Below are 18,461 nucleotides of genomic sequence, written 5' to 3' on the forward strand. Positions count from 1 at the left end.
GTGCGGTTAGCCCGCGAAACGCTCTTTCTAAGGCCTCCTGCACTATAATCGTATTTCCAACTGGCGGCTGGGAAATAACGAATCAGCGATCAGTTGTATTATCTTCGACTAGCATCGGGTATTTTCGGGACGAAACAAATGAGCGTCGTATACACAGCTTGTTGCCAAACGGGAGAGAGAGAAAGAGTTGATCTTCGCCGTTACTTGATTAAAGTCGAACAATAGTACACAAAGCGCGGGAAATTAGTGCACAAAACATCCAAGCACTGTACAAAGAAGCTAATAAAAGCAACTGACAACAGACGAACGCTTGGCAACGTTGTAAGAATAGAGCGCTGTTACCCCTGTAGCTTTTACTTCGTAACTGAGGCAGTGTTGCCACAATATCCCTTTCTAAGAGTCAAAATTTCCCTTTTCGGACAGATTTTTCCCTTCACCTAAAAATATCAAATAATAATAACAACAATAATAAAAACTTGTAGCAGCAGCAGTTGTAATTATTATTATTATTAGTGGTGGTGGTGTTAGCAGTAGTAGTAGTAGTATTTACGTTGGTCAATTTCAAATAAATAAAATATATTAAACAAATTTTTCACATATATGTCAGCTTCATCGCTTATTTTCCAGATGTCCCAGATTTGAATCCTGGTCAGCAACCAATAAATCGTTAATCCTCATCGTTACTATTCTCCGAAGATGCATAAAAGCGACGTACGTACAATAAACTTAACAGAGATATAAATAGATACAGGCTTATATTCAAAGGATCAGAATAAGAAGGAACAGGAAAAATTTAGAAACATTAAAATATGGATATAAAATTGGAAATTAACAAAAACTGTCAGTTGTCTTAAAATTTCCCTGAAATTGTGGTATTTTTCATCAAAATTCCCTTTTGACTAAACATTCGGTCCGAATTTCCCTGCCATGTGGCAACACTGAACTGAGGTTGTTCACACATCGAGGCACACACCCTCGAATACGATTGGTGGACAGATGGAGCTATGTAGGTCTGCCGCCAGATGGGCCTGCAATCAGTATAGAAAGGCCAATGTTCGGCGAGCGCGGGAACATTTACTACAGATTATTCCAAACGCGGTTAAGTACAGTCACGGCATAAACAAACACTTGGCCAAATGTAGATTATTACCGGACGTAGATGAGTGGTTATCTCAGCGCTCTACGACGCCAGGGTATCCGGGTTCGAATCCAGTCCTGGGCATGGATGTTCTCTGCAAGCGTCCCAACAGCATTCTCTTCCACATCGTCGCGACTAGCCAAAAGTGACAGAAAAGCGTCAAAATAATCTCAATTCTGCAGGTAAGTTTCGCCACACCCTGTTCTCCAACTTTACCCATGTCCGCATACATTGTACACGAGGAGGTGAATAGAAATACAGTTGCAAGAACAAGAAGACCGTAGAAAGTTCAAATAAATTTACATTACTCCTCTATTCTGCAAGAAACACGAACCAGTGTCCATTCCAAAGTGAGAAGAACCACAACGCCGTCACAAGGGACTCGCACACGCGTATAATGGAAGGGGGCACAAAAGGGGTGGAGTGCATTACCCTGCTCAGGGCAAAAGACACGGGCAACAATAGAGCCACATAGACCCTCGGCGCCAGCGCATAGGTGGCTGTAAATCAGATTTCCCCGGCCGAGGCAGAGGAAACGGGAGACGGCTTTGTTGCGGCACGCCCCTCGACCTTTCCTGCCCCCTCCCCCTTCCTCGAGACAACAAAGGCCATCGGAATGAAGATCTTCCACCCCCAGACCCCCTCGTCCGGTTTTTCACCTTTGAGGAGGCTCCATTTCCAGCAAACAAAATAACAAGGACTGAGTGCGAATGTTTGTAAAACCACTGAAAGCACACCCAAGGCAAGTTATAAGCGACACTACCGTACCAAGTGTTGCAACGTGATGGTAAATTACACTAGACGTGGGAGAATTTATACTTCTGCTCGGTGCACGGACGTATTTAGGGGGGGAAGGAGGTCCGGACCCCCCCCGAAAGATTTAGTACTAAAATTAAACAATGAAAAATATATACGTTTAGCCGTTGTTGTATAACTTCCTCTGAACTTACTGGAAGACAAGGATTATATTGGGATCATAAAGCTTTGAGGGACACCAATGACGTAATTAGGGGGGTCCAGACCCCCCACGCACATACACCCCCCGAAAGACTTATTAAGTACGAAAAATTAAATAATGATAATATACTCGTTTAGCATTTGTTGTATAATTTCCACTGAACTTATTGGAAGATAAGGGTTATATTGGGATCATACGGCTTTGAAGGACATGAAGGACGTATTTAGGTTCCAGGGATCCGGACCGCCCGAAAGACTTACCAAGTACTAAAATTAAGTAATGAAAATATTAGCATTTGTTGCATAATCGATGGTTATTAATTTCCTCTGAACTTTTTTTTGATCAGAAACTTACTTTTCTCCAACTACATGTGACATCATTTTTGTTATTCGATAGCTATTCAGTTATTTATCTATTTGACATTAATTTCATTACCAGAGCACTTGTTTTTATGTAAATTATTCCGATCTTAACTAAAGGTATTCTACGTAATGAATATACGCTGTATATTTTTATAGCTACAGTCTTTCTACCTAATCGTGTAATAATAATATTAATTTATGTATCGTAATTAGTATTAATTTGATTTGACACCATTATTTTAATAATAATAATAATAATAATAATAATAATAATTATTATTATTATTATTCCTGAGACACTTGTTCGGACCCCCCCCCCCCCCCCCGAAACATATTTCTAGATACGTGCCTGACTCGGTGAGGTCTACTTGCGAAAAGCGTTGCACGTGAAGGAAAATTATACTCGGCCGAAATGGAATTTGTACTCTATCCCAGGAATCTCTGGAGCAAGGCGTCACATAGCGTCAGACAAGGAGAGAAATCTTGGAGGAGCGAAGCAGTTCACGCTGCTGCAAACGGGTAGTTGCGGTCGCTTTCCCCCCTCCACGCAATCCAGTTGCTTCGAGCTTGTTCACTGGTCGAGCCCTGTCGAGTCACTACTTGTGCAGGGCAGGAGCGTATATTCTAGGCTAGCTTAGCTAGGCTGTCTGCGAAGCCTGAAGCCTAAAGAGTAAAGTACAAAAGAAATATCTATTACAAACAGTGAATAAACCTCATTTCAATAAGAAGATAATGACGATTTTGAAGTTGGCAACACTTGATTCTTAGGAGTTGGCAACTTGAATTCTTCGAAGTTGGCAACCTGAATTCTTAGAAGCAGGCAACACTTGATTCTTAGAAGTTGGCAACCTGCATTCTTAGAAGTTGGCAACCTGCATTCTTAGAAGTTGGCAACCTGAATTCTTAGAAGTTGACAACCTGAATACTTAAGAGTTGGCAACCTGAATTCTTAAGAGTTGACAACCTGAATTCTTAGAAGTTGACAACCTGAATTTTTAAGAGTTGGCAACCTGAATTCTTAGGAGTTGACAACCTGAATTCTTAAGAGTTGGCAACCTGAATTCTTAAGAGTTTGCAACCTGACTACCGCTGGGATGGCAACGTGGCTTCCTTGAAGACGTCAAGAATGAGCCTAGTCTTCTCCCTTCCTCCATAGCCTAAGACCACGTGTCATAGTGAGCTTGTCCAAGTCTTGGACTCAGCATACGCCACTGGTGCAGGGACTTGCTTTCGTTAGCTTGCTCAAGAGAGCAACATAACGACAGAGTATAGTGTGAAGTAAAATATCGGTGGGTCACGGTAAGGGCGTGTTCAATAGGCAGATCGGTTGATTGATTTGTTTTATTTTACTTCGCTTCCCTGCCACCTTTGGCTAATCGCAAAGATGAGTGATGATGGAATACTCATGAAGAACCCCACGCCGGTGGGTACCCGGGACCCCTGGCGTTGTAAGGCGCTGTGAATATGAGGTTTTAAGTCTACTTTCGGCACATAAGGCAAATTGGGACTGGACCTACGGTTTAAAGTGGGATCCGAATCACTATGTGCCTCCACCGGATATCTAACCTGGGACCCCTTGATTACAAGGCGGCGACGGTAAGGCTGTGTGCTAACGGAGGTCAGCAATACCCTGATCGGAACTGGATCTGCAGTTTATACAGGACTCCGAAACACTATGCTTCCATGGGGATTCAAATCCGAGTTCCCTAAGACTACGGCAGTGTCACTACGTCATCTGGGAGAACATTAGCATGCCGGTCACATTATTTTTTTTGTTTTTAATCCACTTCATGCTCAGACAGACTATACTGAACGAAACTCCAACTGGCGGCTGACCTTGACGGCTATTTCTGTCACCCAATCGGGGGTGTGGCTCGATGAGCGTCAACAAACTAACTCAGTTGCGAACATGTGGTGGACCCAACGCTCATTTGTTTGGTCCCGCGAACAACGTTCGGTACCTTGTGACTCGAAAATGCCCGATTTCAGTCGGAAGAAAATTCAACTGATCGGTGATTCGCTGTTTCCCAGCCGCCAGTTGGCGTTGCGTTCAGTACAATAGGGACTTGACCTACAGTTTAAAGTGGGATTCGAACCATTGTACAGTACCCCCGCGGAAATTGAACCCGATACCCACTGATTACAGGGCGTCAGAATTACCAATACGATAAGGGGAGGTTCGTATATGCGTGAAATACTATCATTTCAGGCTGGCATTCAATTTCAGACGCCCATACTAGGCCTATTGCTATTGTGCAGTAAAGTGACTTACGAAAAACACAAAGACAAACAAAAAAGAACAACAGCTATATTAATTTTCGTATGTAAGTTTAGATATGCTTTCGTCAGTGTAAGCGGTGTGATGGGGCAGAGTTGTTAGGCGCAAATGACTCTCTTTGACGTTATCAAGAGCTCGCCACCGTTAGTTTCTGTCAAATTTTCCAAATCGCCCAAAATTCTACATGGATAAAACTTTGCCTTTCCCTCCATGGGATGGCAACACTTAATTTTTATATTCGGTGAATTTCTCCGATATGGATATGGCAACACTTCACCACAAGCGATGGTACTGATTCTGGAGGCCAATTTATCAATAAATACAAGGTATTTGTCACATTTTCTTTTATGCTCGTGGGCTTTTGGGGTTCGTAAACTATGTAGTTTTCTTGTTTGGCGAGTCCCTTAATGGTCATATACATGGCGGTTTATATGGTTTTATGGCTCTGTCCTTACTATCCACGTCCCCCTCCATTTCAGCCGCAACAATTTCTACCCTCACCCCCTCTCCACATCGTAGACTTCGTCCGGGGGTCTATTTTTACTCATTAAGCGTTATTTCGCAGTGAAAAGCAGTGTCAGGTTATTTTTCACAACACGTGGTAGTGTTGCCAACCCAATCAGAAAAAAGGTCTTAAAAAATCATGATAAATATCGTCTTTACCATTTCTTATCGCGACGGCGGTGATATTTAACTGGACGCTTTAACATTTTCTTCTGGTCAAATCCTGAAAATGTTCACGAAATATCCAGGAATAGATAAGAGAAGGTCTGATAGCAATAAATGTTACAAACCCCCAGTAGGGTCCTCGATTCGAATCTCGGCCGGGGACACTTTTTAAGTGCCCCTTCATCAATTTCATCATGTCATCACCAATTCTCATCGTTGCGATTAGTCAAAAGTGGAAGAAAAGCGACGAAAAATCAATCAATAAATCAATCCAGTAGAACATGAACAAAAGTAACAGAATTTTCTGAACAAGTTACAGTGTCCTTATGAAATAATGATTGCAATTCATAAAATATGTCTCTGGTTAGATTCACCAAAATCCAATACGATTCGAAAATTTGTGATATTATTGTTATTTTATATTACAAAGACCAGCACTGCTTACTTTTCGTTAATAATATGAGAATTTCGTGATATTCACACCGGTTCTTCTTTGCCTCAATCACTGATAAATACATTACTTTGAGCAGGATGGAGTTTTTTCTTCTCTAAAATGAACAAATTGACGAATATTTCAAAATTTTCACAGTGGTGTGGTATAAAGGTTAATCAACTCTATCATCCGGCACTGCAGTTTGCAACAAACGGGGATCTTGCCAAATGCCTAATGTGCATGGGAATAGTGAATATACAGAGTGTCCGGCCTATAGAGGCATACAAAAATAACTGCTTATACTGCGAAAACTACTGGTAGTATATTAAATATTGTCTCATAGTGAAGTTCAGTCGATCATCCATCCCAGATCAATAGAGCTATTGAGTCACGCATGCGCAGAAACACCATGCAAACAGCTCTCAACACGACAGGCCACCGAGATCCCCAGATTTGACACCATTTGACTTTTTTTCATTGGGCTTCATTAACATACACGATTTGGGTGATTTGAGACAGCGTATCGTTGAAGCGCTTGCGCTAATGATGCTTCAAATGCTGGTCAACACTTGGCACAAGATTGAGTGGAGTGTCTGAGCGATGCTTGCTGAGTGTTTCGCTCGTTGAGCAGACAGATCATTTGCAATGTGGCTGCCTCGAGTGGGCAAGATTTCGGTGATTTTGATCATGGAAATGGTTGATGTGAACAAAACTGTCGAAATTGTCTTTTTCACACACTTGCGCAACTTTCCAAAACTACGGAAACTTTAATTTTAATACAATTACAAAAAGTGTCCGTTACCTTGAACTTCCTTTCTTCATTATTCACCATTTACACACACTTTTCCTATTCTTACTCTTTGCCACACGAGATCGAAACACGAAACGTATATATTCTGTGGCTTAAACCTGTGGCGAGCAAGGTTTAAGTTCGCTCAGTGAGCAAGTAAGCAGAGAGCAACGCTTATTTGGCCATCAATTGCTTTATTTTACTTCGCTTCTTGTGCCACTTTTGGCTTATTTGCGGAGGATGAATGATGATATGATGAAATTGATGAATGGACACACACAAACATCCATGCCCAGGTCAGGATTCGAACCCGGGACACCTGGCGTCGTAGCGCGATGTGTTTAGCCGTCAATTAGCTGAGCGATCACGTTGCCCGTTGAGCCCACTCTCCAGGAGGTGTTCACATCTCAGTTTCACCTCTGGGTCCAGTCCATGAGTATAAACTTTGTCCAACCTAGCAGCTTTATTGAACGTAAGTAAGATGTCGTCGACAATCTGATTGAATTTTTTGTAATAAAAAATAAAATCATGAGGGGACGCCTTCCGTATGTATAGAGCGACCACAAGGGGGGAAAAAAAACCTTGGACGAAAAGTAACCGCACAGCTTTAGCCGTTTAGCTCGGGCCATAAGGAAGCATGGTTCACTCTCCCCCTCCCCTCCTCGCAGGAGTAAGGTACACCGTAGTCGCGGATCTGCGCAAGTTTTTTAGCTTATGGTTCCTCTATAGAAATCATTTAGTACTCACTGAATATGCACAATGTAGGCCTGTAAAACATAACAAAAAGTAACCACGAGAGCTGCACCATTTTCAAGTTTCAAAGCCTGCAAGACGCCATTTTGAACTCCCTTTCAGCCAATCATCACGACGATATTTCACACGGATTTTCGTCAAATACACAAAACACAAAGGGGGTTAAATTTCAATTAACTGGTGACATCTTTCGGAGTCTAAGTCACTCCATGCTCACAGTGCCATCTGTGATGTCGGAGTGTAACTACATTACATCAATTTCGCCCTGGGAGCTCTGTTGAAAGGGAAACGCGGAGGGAACCCCCCAAAGTTCCTAGCTTGCGTTTGAAGGTGCGTACGAATACATCACTCGTGACGTCCACATGAAATTCTGTCTGCATTTATGTATGGAGTGGAAGCGCGCTTTGGTTTGACATTGACGGATTGGTGTGGCTCTGTCAGCTTTGCAATATTTCAAGCCCTTCTCTGTTGCAAGTAGTCTGCAGAGAGAAGAAGCGATAAGGAGCTGAGGAAGAAGGTGGAGAGCGGAACACGAATCGGTTATTTAAAGCTCTAGACACGGCCCCCTTTGTGGTTTATAAGAAGGAACATCCTTTCCGATAAACTTCATTCTTTTCGGAATATCGATTGCCCTAGTGGAAATAGGTGCGATCAGTCATCTAGCTGCAGATGGTTGACTTCAAGCTACGAAGGGTTGCAGCCATTACTAACTAGTACCACAGATAAAGATATAATCTTTATCTGTGCTAGTACCTTGCACAGAGTAAGCATACTGTGACGTTCACTCGGTACTGACTGCACTGCACTGCAGATAGATAGAGTGGATTTTTTGCGGCTTCAACCTGAACGACTGTTCGAAGACACTGGCTACATCGTACATACAGTAGCGTAGAGTCAGATGACCGCGCGAGTTAGTGAGCCTATCAACAGTCCAGAGCGCGAGCAACAGGGATAGCGATAGGTGCTGGGTAGAGATGACGCCAGCGGCTCGTTTGTTGATTGGCTGCTCCGGGACTTATGACTCGCTCCAAAGCTGCCAATGCAAAACAGCCAGATATGTTACGCAAGTAATATCACTCTACCTTTCGCGCTTTCCAGATTTCACCTGTGGACGGGCTGGTGCACCGCTGATGCACGCTTCGGTTTTCTGTATTTCACAGGGGCGCACCAAAGCTTTCACCAGGTTAAGCCATGACGTCATCAATTTACATCAGCCTCAAGAGCTGGTGCGGCTGGTGAATCAAAATGGCGTCGTCTGCGTCCGATTCGTGATATGCATGCATTCTGTAGGCAATTGTACGGAATGTCACGCCGATTTTGTTGCACGAAGTGTGAATAAAGTGGATGTATGGTGTAAATTAAAAACCCTGAGACCTTCTGTAAACAAACGGTCTCACCAATTCGATGTATCACTCCGCGTCAGCTGATTCATGACCGCAATCATCTGCTGTTACACTCATAGTTCGCCGCACTTATTCATTTTATATAAGAGCCTCTGAATGTGAGAACCCGCTCTCAAAACATCAGACGAATATGCAGCCGCATACAATGTTACTCTCCCGGTCATTCTCTCTTTCATAACCCTTAAAACTGCAGACACTGACACACCACTGCACTGGGATACGAACTTAACCACTTCATTTACTGGTTTCTCAGGATACCACTGGCAGAACGTTACATAAATATTGAGTAGAATCTGTTTCTCACCCCTTTTCAAAGGCTGTCCTTGCTGGTGTTTTGAAAACAAGCTCGGAGAACACTGAGACTTTCCCGCACGCATAGAACTCGGCATGTTATTTTTCTAACGATAAGTCAGGCAATATTACTAAGTTGCACTACTTCCTTGCTGTTCACATGATTATTTTTAGAAAATAACCAATGTTATAAAATATCATTATGTACACAAATCCCTAAGCTCATTGAAAGTTACAATGCATATTACTACAAAATGTTCACACTTATCTTTCCTTGCCATGCCACCAAGTTATTTTACGAAGTGCACTATATTTGGCGGAACAAAAATCGTTATTAGGATGCTTGTCAAAGTTTCCAACCGCAATAAATTTACGAACATTTTGTCTTGTTTTGATCATCATCATGAATATATTTATTGGACTTACAGCAATGCATATGGCTGTTTATGCCCACTATATATTTTATTTACATAAGATACAATTTACATAAAATCTACAAACAAATTTCAAATACACTCCTATCTTTATCAAACCTTAGAAATATACATTACCATGTTATATCATTTTGTCTAAAAAAATGCAAGTAAAATATATTCAATTCGCATGCAAGAAAGAAGCCAAATTTATGGGAAATGATTACTGGTGCAAAGAGTTAACCATAAAGGTGAAGCAATAAGTAAAAAAAGAAAGAGCATTGGGTTTAAAGTGAGACGTCATTTGTGGCAGAGTATCCCATACTACAAATTGGCTGTTGTTTTACCTTACGTAATGAATCCTGTAACAACGCTGGATTTTCGTGTGGATTATTTTACTTCTATGAGTTTGCAATGCTTTCTGCATGCGCGTGGTATTGTTTACAGAAGGTGTCAGGGTTTGTGATTTGAACCATAGGCATAAACTGTCGACATTTTAAACACTACTACTCCTTCACTTGCACGCAAACTGAAATAAAGTATGCCGTGCGTCAAAACATGCGTTCATCTTCTGCTGCAACATGCAGGAAAGAATCTATTTGCAAAATTCGATATCATTACAAACGAATACCACTTAAATTCGTAATGCACATGCAAAATAAGATGTCGTTAAGTGACAATATATAATATTCATGAAATATCTTCTGTGAGTTAGTCACTGATGGTATTTTTTCCTGATAAACGTAGATATGCGTGCGCATGCCGAATCTAGCTTTCACTTGTTTCAGTATGAAGCTTTCCGTATTTCACCGAAATTGACGTCATTTTTGGTGCACCAGTCTGATGCACGCTGGTGAAATCTGGAAAGCGCGGCTAGTTTTGGAGATGCTGCCAGTGTTGCCAGAATTTGAGACCATAATTTCAAGGTGCGAAATTCAAGTCTTTGGTTAAATTTGTACCTTGGAGAAAATTGATTCTTTCTTGTTGGCAAAATTGAAATACACGATCGAATATTAACTATTGTTATTAGCAGTATAACTGCCAGGCCGAATTTTGCATTTTCTTATCGGAGGCTGGAGTTACTTTGATGGTGTGTATAATTTTTGTGCAATGGCCTGTGTACTGTTTCTTCAGCAGGCCTATGGAGCAAGTTGCCACCTGAAATTCATGCCTCTCCTCAATTGTGACGTTCAAAAAACTGTTAAAGAAAAATCGTTATAATATGTAATATTTAAGGTGAATTATCGTTCATTTATACAGTTTAAGCGTGAAGTTATGTATTTGCTTGTTCGTGAGTGTGTGTGTGTACAAGTGCATTTATACTTTCATTATAACAGTTGAACCAACGATAAAAACCGGGGTTAAAGCCTCGCGAAAACAATACTGAGAGTATAAAAGCATTAACGCATTTTCCTGACAACAGATGGCGACAATGCACCTATGAATAAAATGAATCACGGATTGTCTGTGTTTGCTTTTCTGCAATCGCCCCCATTTCACGATTTTATCTTCAACACATGTTCACAGCTCGAGGAACACACACGTCCCTCTTCTAGTGTTTACTCTTGTGTCAGAGGCTCTTTGCGCACACACTCCATGCAAGATACTCGCCAATCTACAACATATTGCTGTGTCAACAACCATAACGTGCCCTCTGAGCTCTTAGGCAATATATGTGGTGGACTTTGCATGCCTATATCAGGCTCTTCCTTACAAATTACTTCCAAGTTATTCCGTCTCAGTGGTAGAGTAAGGAGCACTATGCTTTTTGTTGTGTTTTTTTTCAATTGAAGATTATCTATAACCTAGATTTTTCCGTTTGTATTTTTGATTACGTGAAACCTCCGAGATATTCTACAGAAAGCTTGTTCTCGTAATAACATAAATAAACAGTTATTATTCGAATAGAAAAATGCATCTAATTGAAAGAATTGATTGTAAACAATTTTATGTTTTCATCTTCTGCCATATAAACCAAGAATATATGGTTTCAGAGTTTACAAAATTCCAGAAAATGGAGTTTTATGTCAGAGGTCCCACAACATAAAATTTTCCTAACTTTTAAAGGTTTTATTTTAACGAACTGTGTAAATGTTAATAACAAAATAGAATAACTATGCATATCGGTACACGAACTGTCAGAAATGTAAAACAACAAAACAACAACGAGAAGCAGTTGCGCTGGATTTTCACTCATTTGGTGGATCGAGTAGAAAAGTTCTAGAAAGATAATAATAATAAATTTAGTTTGTTTTAATTAGTTTATAATAGTTACTATTTTATAATGATAATCATAAATATTATAATAATTAATATTTTTATTATTTCTACTAATCAAGGTTTACATTTGCCTGCCCCCCCTACAAAAACTTCTGGAGACGCCCATGGGGTCTGTGAGGCTTTTCATCCCAAAACAGTGTGCTCCCTCAAAAAAACATTGAATTTGACTCAAGTTATCGTTGTCCTGTGACAACCTGCCCTGTCCTCACGCAAAATACCAACATGATATTACATGTATGAAGTATATAATTTTAGACCAATATTAATTTTTCCAGGGACGTGACGTGGTCTCTCTTGCCTTCCCCTACCCATTGCCTATTTTGTGAACCGGAAGATCTTTAGTTAGCTTTTTCGATCGCCTCGCCGGTACCTTGGGTACACACACACCTAACTTTATAAAATTAGAAGGGATTAGGAAGGAACGTAATACTTTTGCCCCACGCAAACTGGGCTGAAGGGTAGAGATAAGTGAAACTAATGGATTCCTCGCCTCCATTTTCCCCTTCTGGAGTCGGAAAGGCTAACAGAGGTGATCGTAGATCGCAGTCTTTTTACCTCATTACCCTCATGATTTGTGAACGTATCTTTTATTTTCAGATTAAAACCCTCCTTTTTTGACACTGACGTTGCGAGTTATTATATTTTAAAAAAGGTCCCCGGAATTCACCCAGAGAAAGTTTCTAGATGAAGTGTTTCCATTGGGATTCTAGTCCCACTCGAACTGACCTCCCGCACATAGATTTGCTTCAACGGCTTGTCAATTTTGGAAGCACTTCCGAAATGACTCATTTGGCACTGGCCTTGATGTCTTCTATTCTTGGGGAAAATTCACAGTGGAGCCCCATCCTGAGGGTAGGGAACAGCAAGGCTGCTTCAGGAGCAAGATCAGGCGAGTAAGGTGGCTGCAGCAGCAGTGAAAAGAGTTTTGCTGCAAGGAGCTTGATCTTGATCGAATTTGCAACATTCACCACACGCACTAGACCTCACTTACAGACAGCCTCTTTTCCATGACAGAGAGACACATCTCAGTCACCCCACTTGCAACAACGACGCTCAAGGTTGCCATAGGAGCATTCCACGAACAGTGGTCCAACTCCACGTAATGAACAAAATGAATTAATCTGACAGTTGTTAGTGTTTTTAATTGCATTAAGGTTTAAACGTTTATAAATGCACATAATCTGCATATTACACCAAGAAATATTATGAGCACTTGAAGCATATATGCATCAGAGACAAATGAAATCAAATGTTTCTACATTTCTAAAGCGTCACACACGCTATAATGGTCAAATATTGAGTAACAGGTAATTGATCTAATTGCACGTTATTAAGAATTAATTACAATTGGTAGTATTAAAATCTGTCGCGAATAAAGGTGTCTAGCGACTGCCTTAGCCAACGCTAGCTTGCTCAACTACCATTTTTCGCCCGATTCGGGATTTACGCGTACATGCATTCATATGGAGGATAACAGGAAAAGAGGAACTTCTAAACCAATGGACCGAATTGGATGAGATTTTAACCAGCGGAAGACCACACCATGAAAGTACAGATTCCAGAATTTCAGCCTAATCAGAACAGAACTACGGGAGTTATAAATTATTAAAGATCCATCGCTGAACACAGTAGAAGACGGTACTCTGTTGAGATAGCCCTTGCTGAACGTGCCCAACACAATAGCGGAGGATTTAGCCTAATCTCTGCACGAGGGGCTGATAGCAGAGGTCAAGGGACGGCCTGAGCGTTGACCAGGATAGGAGGACAACGGTCAAAGCACCGAAAACAATAAATAGGCACATAAACACAGAGGCTAGTGTGTCACCACGTTCAAATCTTGAATAAAAGGGATGATTCGGAATAGCGAGAAAACAGTTTGCCTAGAATCGACACCGGAGTGTGAGCTACGCGCGACCTAGCTCGGAGTCGCGATCAGACTCGTGGTCTGGATTTGTCTTTTGACTCGCGTAAGTATTTAGAGCCATGGAGTAGAGCAGAGTAGACCCAGGGGGTCGTTTCCTCCTCGCCGTCAACGCATCCGTGCACATACGTGTGGTCATGTGAGAATAACGCCAGACACGTCCACCTGTGTCAATCGTCCGAAACAACGTCCTAAGTAGTAGAAGTTAATAACAATTGATAGCAAAGTTGATACCGAAGTGCATAACGGCCAATACTAAAGTTAATAACATTTGATATCCATGTGTGTCCATGGGAAACAGCGAATGGCTCATTGCGTATGTTCGTCCCATCGCCTAAACCACGTATCTACGTACAAGTGACAGCGAAGGACTGACCTATTACTGCGCTAGTTGTCGTGGAGTCGACAGTGTACGTGTAGCGTCATGGACGTGCAACGAAGTCAACGAGTGAAGCCAGGATCCGATGATGCCAGATGGAGCTGCCGACTGATCCACTTTCGCCAACCAGGATAACCGCGAAGTACGACACCGGAGTATGGACGCCTTCCAAAACTGTAGGACCACTTTCACCCGACCCAGGTCAGAAGGAATGCAGCGAAGGTGAGATCCAACCATGTGCGTGTGTGAGAGAGATGACACCAATCTATCGCGAATCTGCGTAAATCAAATCATTGCATAACTTAAATCAGTGCTATGGCATACCTAGACATCCTTATTCCGGCGGACTAATCAACGTTATAGATCAGAGTATGTGTTAACAGCCAAACAATAGTTCATTGAAACATATTTGTACCTTCAGAAAAGATAAAAGGGTTCGCACAAAGAAAAATTATTCACATTATACTCAAAATCCTAAACGGTAAATTGTAAAAGGCAACGTAGCCAAGAAATAGCATGAGTATAGTCAAAGTATTAATTAATCTAACATTTGTAATTGTCATATTATCACAATATGCCATGGAATGTGTGTATGAATGAGAGAGAGAGAGAGAAAGAGGGCAAGATGTACTGTTTATTTATCTGTGCTTTAATATATGTGTATATGCGGAACCACCATAGTACTATGTCACGTCATTTCAGATGCTTGAAAACAAATCCTCCTAGGTTTATTCTCGGTAACTCCGACTGTAGGCACTTATCCTGACCGTATTATAATTCATGTAATGTTTAACCCGCGTGACAGGTGTGTCACGGGGGAGTGATTCTGCTTTGTTGCGTTGCTTCGTCGTTGCTTAGTTTAGTTAGTTTTTTATAAAGCACGTAACAACGCAACACATTTTTATTAATGTTTTTCATGCATTAGGGCTGTGCCATCATACTTAAGTTTTTTTAAAAAATTTGTTAGGAGACACCACAAAGTACTTCATAATTCTACGAAATCAGTTCATTATCAATATTTTAACCGAATCTCATGTGTAGATCAAATTTTGTGTGTGAAATCTCACACCGTAAGGTTGGAATGCCCCCATATCTCTTGTACGAGAACAAAAGAGTCATTCTGGGAACTTTTTGGTACTACCTCGTAGTATTGCGTTGCATCCTCGTGGGTATGTTGCCTGTCTCTTTCCCGTGTATTGGATAGGCTTGAGAAACATTCCCAGATTCCCCGAGAGCTACTGGAATTTCATAATCTCTGGAATCCGGAATCTCTTCGTCCTGGATTGGAAATTCTTTAGAAATGCCACACAAAACAGCTCCATCAATACTCTTGCAGCTTATTTTGACAATATTTGTTCGTATTTTGCCACGAAGATGGGTAGAGACGGATAAATGATTCATGTGTGTGGAAGAGTCAGTCTTTTCCCGTTCTAAAACAAAACTTAGGGAAGATCAACGCAGAATTCATGGCACGTTGTGACAATTTTTCTCTATTTTCTTCCAGAAACAGCCATGCTTCTTCCAGCCGCTCTTAGCTCCAGCAGGAAACTGAATGAAACACACGACATCAGGAAGAACCTCAGGTTGAGGTACCCGTTGGACGAGAGGGAAAACAGTAAGGAGTAAGTACTCTATTTCCTATTTTCCATTTTCTCTACAGCTCAGAGGGGAAGGAGATATAAGGGAGCGTATCGCCGCATGACCTTGAATGGAGACGGATTTTAGAGCAGGCAAGGGCCGTGTGAACCTTACTTTTCGAACAACCCTCGTATAAATATTCCCAGAGAGGGACAGCGCCAAGAAGAGAAAGAAGCTTAGTAAATCGCCCTCATCAAGGACTTGCCCCTGGATCTATTTTGTTGCGAAGTTTATTAATTAAATAATCATAGAGCATCCATTTTCTGCCCCCTTCAGATTCCCGCCAGGACAGGCTCGCTAATGACTGGTATTCTCCAGCGGGAAGGAATTTCCGAGCAAAGTTCTGGTGTCCGTGGGAAACTGGCGAAGCTAACTAGAGAACTTCCGGTGTAGGATATCTCGGAGGTAGCCTAAAATAGCGTGCAAATTGCTGAGCCGTTTGCAAAATGCCCTAGAGTTGGTACGCTGGTAAGTGCACCGCATTAAAACCTCATTCAAGGATCCTAGTGAGGCACCCTAATGGAAAGAACTCTCCTTTGCAGGAAAGCATAATTTCCTTCAGCAGAGGCTAATTCTCAATAGGGATGGCTTCGCGACGCAGTGGCGTGCCCAAGGAGGTGTTGGTGGGGATCATAGCTCCTCCCCTTTTGGCCCAGTATTTCTAATAAAATAACGTCAAAGGTAGGAAAAGACGGCAAAATGAGAGCTGAATACTAAAAAAAAGTACGTAACCCCCCTTTCGAAAATCCTGAGTACGCCACTGTCAAGCTGGGACATGAGTCTCATCTCGTCTCGCGTGTGAGAATGTATGTCCGGAGATGTACATTCCTGTCTCGTTTTCTTGTTTGTCAAAGTCCATTTTTAGCACATATTTTAGTTATTTCTACATATGCCGGCGTACAATTTGAAGAAAAAGCTTTACCACTGAATTTGTAATTAATTTGCATTCAACAAATAACTTACCAAATATAACTAGGAAAGGATACATTTTAATCATCTTCGTCACAAGCAACAAGGAAGAAAAAAAGAACTCAAAACAGAGAAAATTTTATACGTCGGCAAATACGGTAATTAGCATATTATTCCTTTCTGTCTTTAAAATGAAAACTTTTCCGTTATCCTGTATTGTGTTCGATTTGTACTCTGTTTATTTTAAATCTTGATAATAGACAACACATTGCTCGTATTCTAATATTCTTGTCAACAATAGATAATGCAAGCTTAAGCTTTCGCAGACCTTGTACCAAAACATGAACCTACCTCGGGTAGTGGTTGTTTTTATATTAAGAATGCGAGCAGGCCATGTATCAGTAAATTAACACTTGGCTCGTTTAAAGATTGTGCCATCAACTTTCTGCCAATGCGGAGAAGCTAATCAAACACTCAACCATTTATTTTTTTAATGTCCCTTAAAAGACAACAACACCGAGATTCTTTATATAAAAACATGCACAGTTTCAATTTTCCGATATCCTTATCTACATTAATATCTGAACCTCGCATTGCACTTATTTGGATTCTTCATAGCTTCGCTAGAAAACAGGTTTAGAATAATCTAAACAGCCGTCATGTCCCGCAAGACAATTTGAATCCATAAGACCTCGCAAAACTATATAACAAGAACAGAATTGACTACAACACTCAATAAGTCATTAGTGTTTCGAAGAAAGTGAATGATATTCAACAACACTTTGGAACATATATAATAGCAATAGTACCTGAACTCAGCAACTTTGGCTAGAAATCGCAAACGCGGTGTGAGCCAAAAATAAAGAAGAAGAAGAAGAAGAAGCTTTCGCAGTTAAATCCATTGCATATTTAATATACTCCCATTACTTGTTGTCTTTGCGGACAACAGAAAATTCACATTTCATTACTTAGAACAAAGTAACAGAGAATAAAGAACATTTTGCATACTTTTATTAGCCACTTGCTTAATGAAAATCCCCATATTTTACAATTGTAAGTCTATGTTTAACTCCATCTTTTAGTTAAAAAACTGAATATACATTTACGTATCGAAGAGATTTTAGTACATATAAATCTGTTCACTCGTAACTATGTTTATCTGTCTGACTCCTTGTTTCGACGCTACGCTTCGAAAATGGAAGGTTTCTCAGTTGCCACCAATGAAATTACAATAAACAAAATATATGACCTACCTGTAAATAATGTAGCTACTTATCCGCGTGCTAAATCGGAATAAGTTGCATATATCGCGGGAATCTCTGGAGCAAGGATAGGAAGGAGATGGGCGGAGCGAAGAAGAACACGCTGATACAAACAGCTCTGCAGTCACTTTCCCCTCCACGCAATCCCGTTCCTCGCACGTATTCATTGGTCGAGTTCTCTCGAGGCGCTACTTGCGGAGAGACTTGCTTTCGTTCGCTCGCTCCACAGATTCACGGAATAGAGTATAGTGAGGTAAATTTGACTTGGATAAAATTTTCAAGAATCATATACAGAGTGGCCCAAAATAATGTTTACAATCTTTGAACTTTAATAACAGAGAAACTACAAATTACTACCTATGGGGAACTGTGATGAATGCTGTGTACGCCACAAAGCCAGAGACACTGAGTGATGCGGGGCATGCAATTGAAACAACTACGCTACCAAAAAAACGTTCGTGCTTGCTTTTATTAGCGTTCCTGTTATTGACGTTCAAAAAGTGAAAACATTATTTTGGGACACTCTGTAGATTCCAAAGTCCCGGTATTGTCTCGAGAGATTTCTTCGAATGGATACTTATCCT

General features: G+C 41.0%; 1 protein-coding gene across 1 annotated transcript in view; it reads left to right on the plus strand.

Annotated features, from left to right (window-relative positions):
- Positions 1–18,461, plus strand: part of vex (somatomedin B and thrombospondin type 1 domain containing protein vexed) — a 242,948-nt gene that overhangs the window by 133,600 nt on the left and 90,887 nt on the right. The window contains exon 3 of the mRNA XM_083140357.1: positions 15,573–15,690. Coding sequence (XP_082996483.1) covers positions 15,573–15,690 — 118 coding nt within the window. The remainder of the gene's footprint in view (positions 1–15,572; positions 15,691–18,461) is intronic.

Source organism: Lepisma saccharinum, chromosome 18 (assembly GCF_977018435.1).
Source record: "Lepisma saccharinum chromosome 18, izLepSacc3.1, whole genome shotgun sequence".
In the NCBI taxonomy this organism is placed as follows: domain Eukaryota; kingdom Metazoa; phylum Arthropoda; class Insecta; order Zygentoma; family Lepismatidae; genus Lepisma; species Lepisma saccharinum.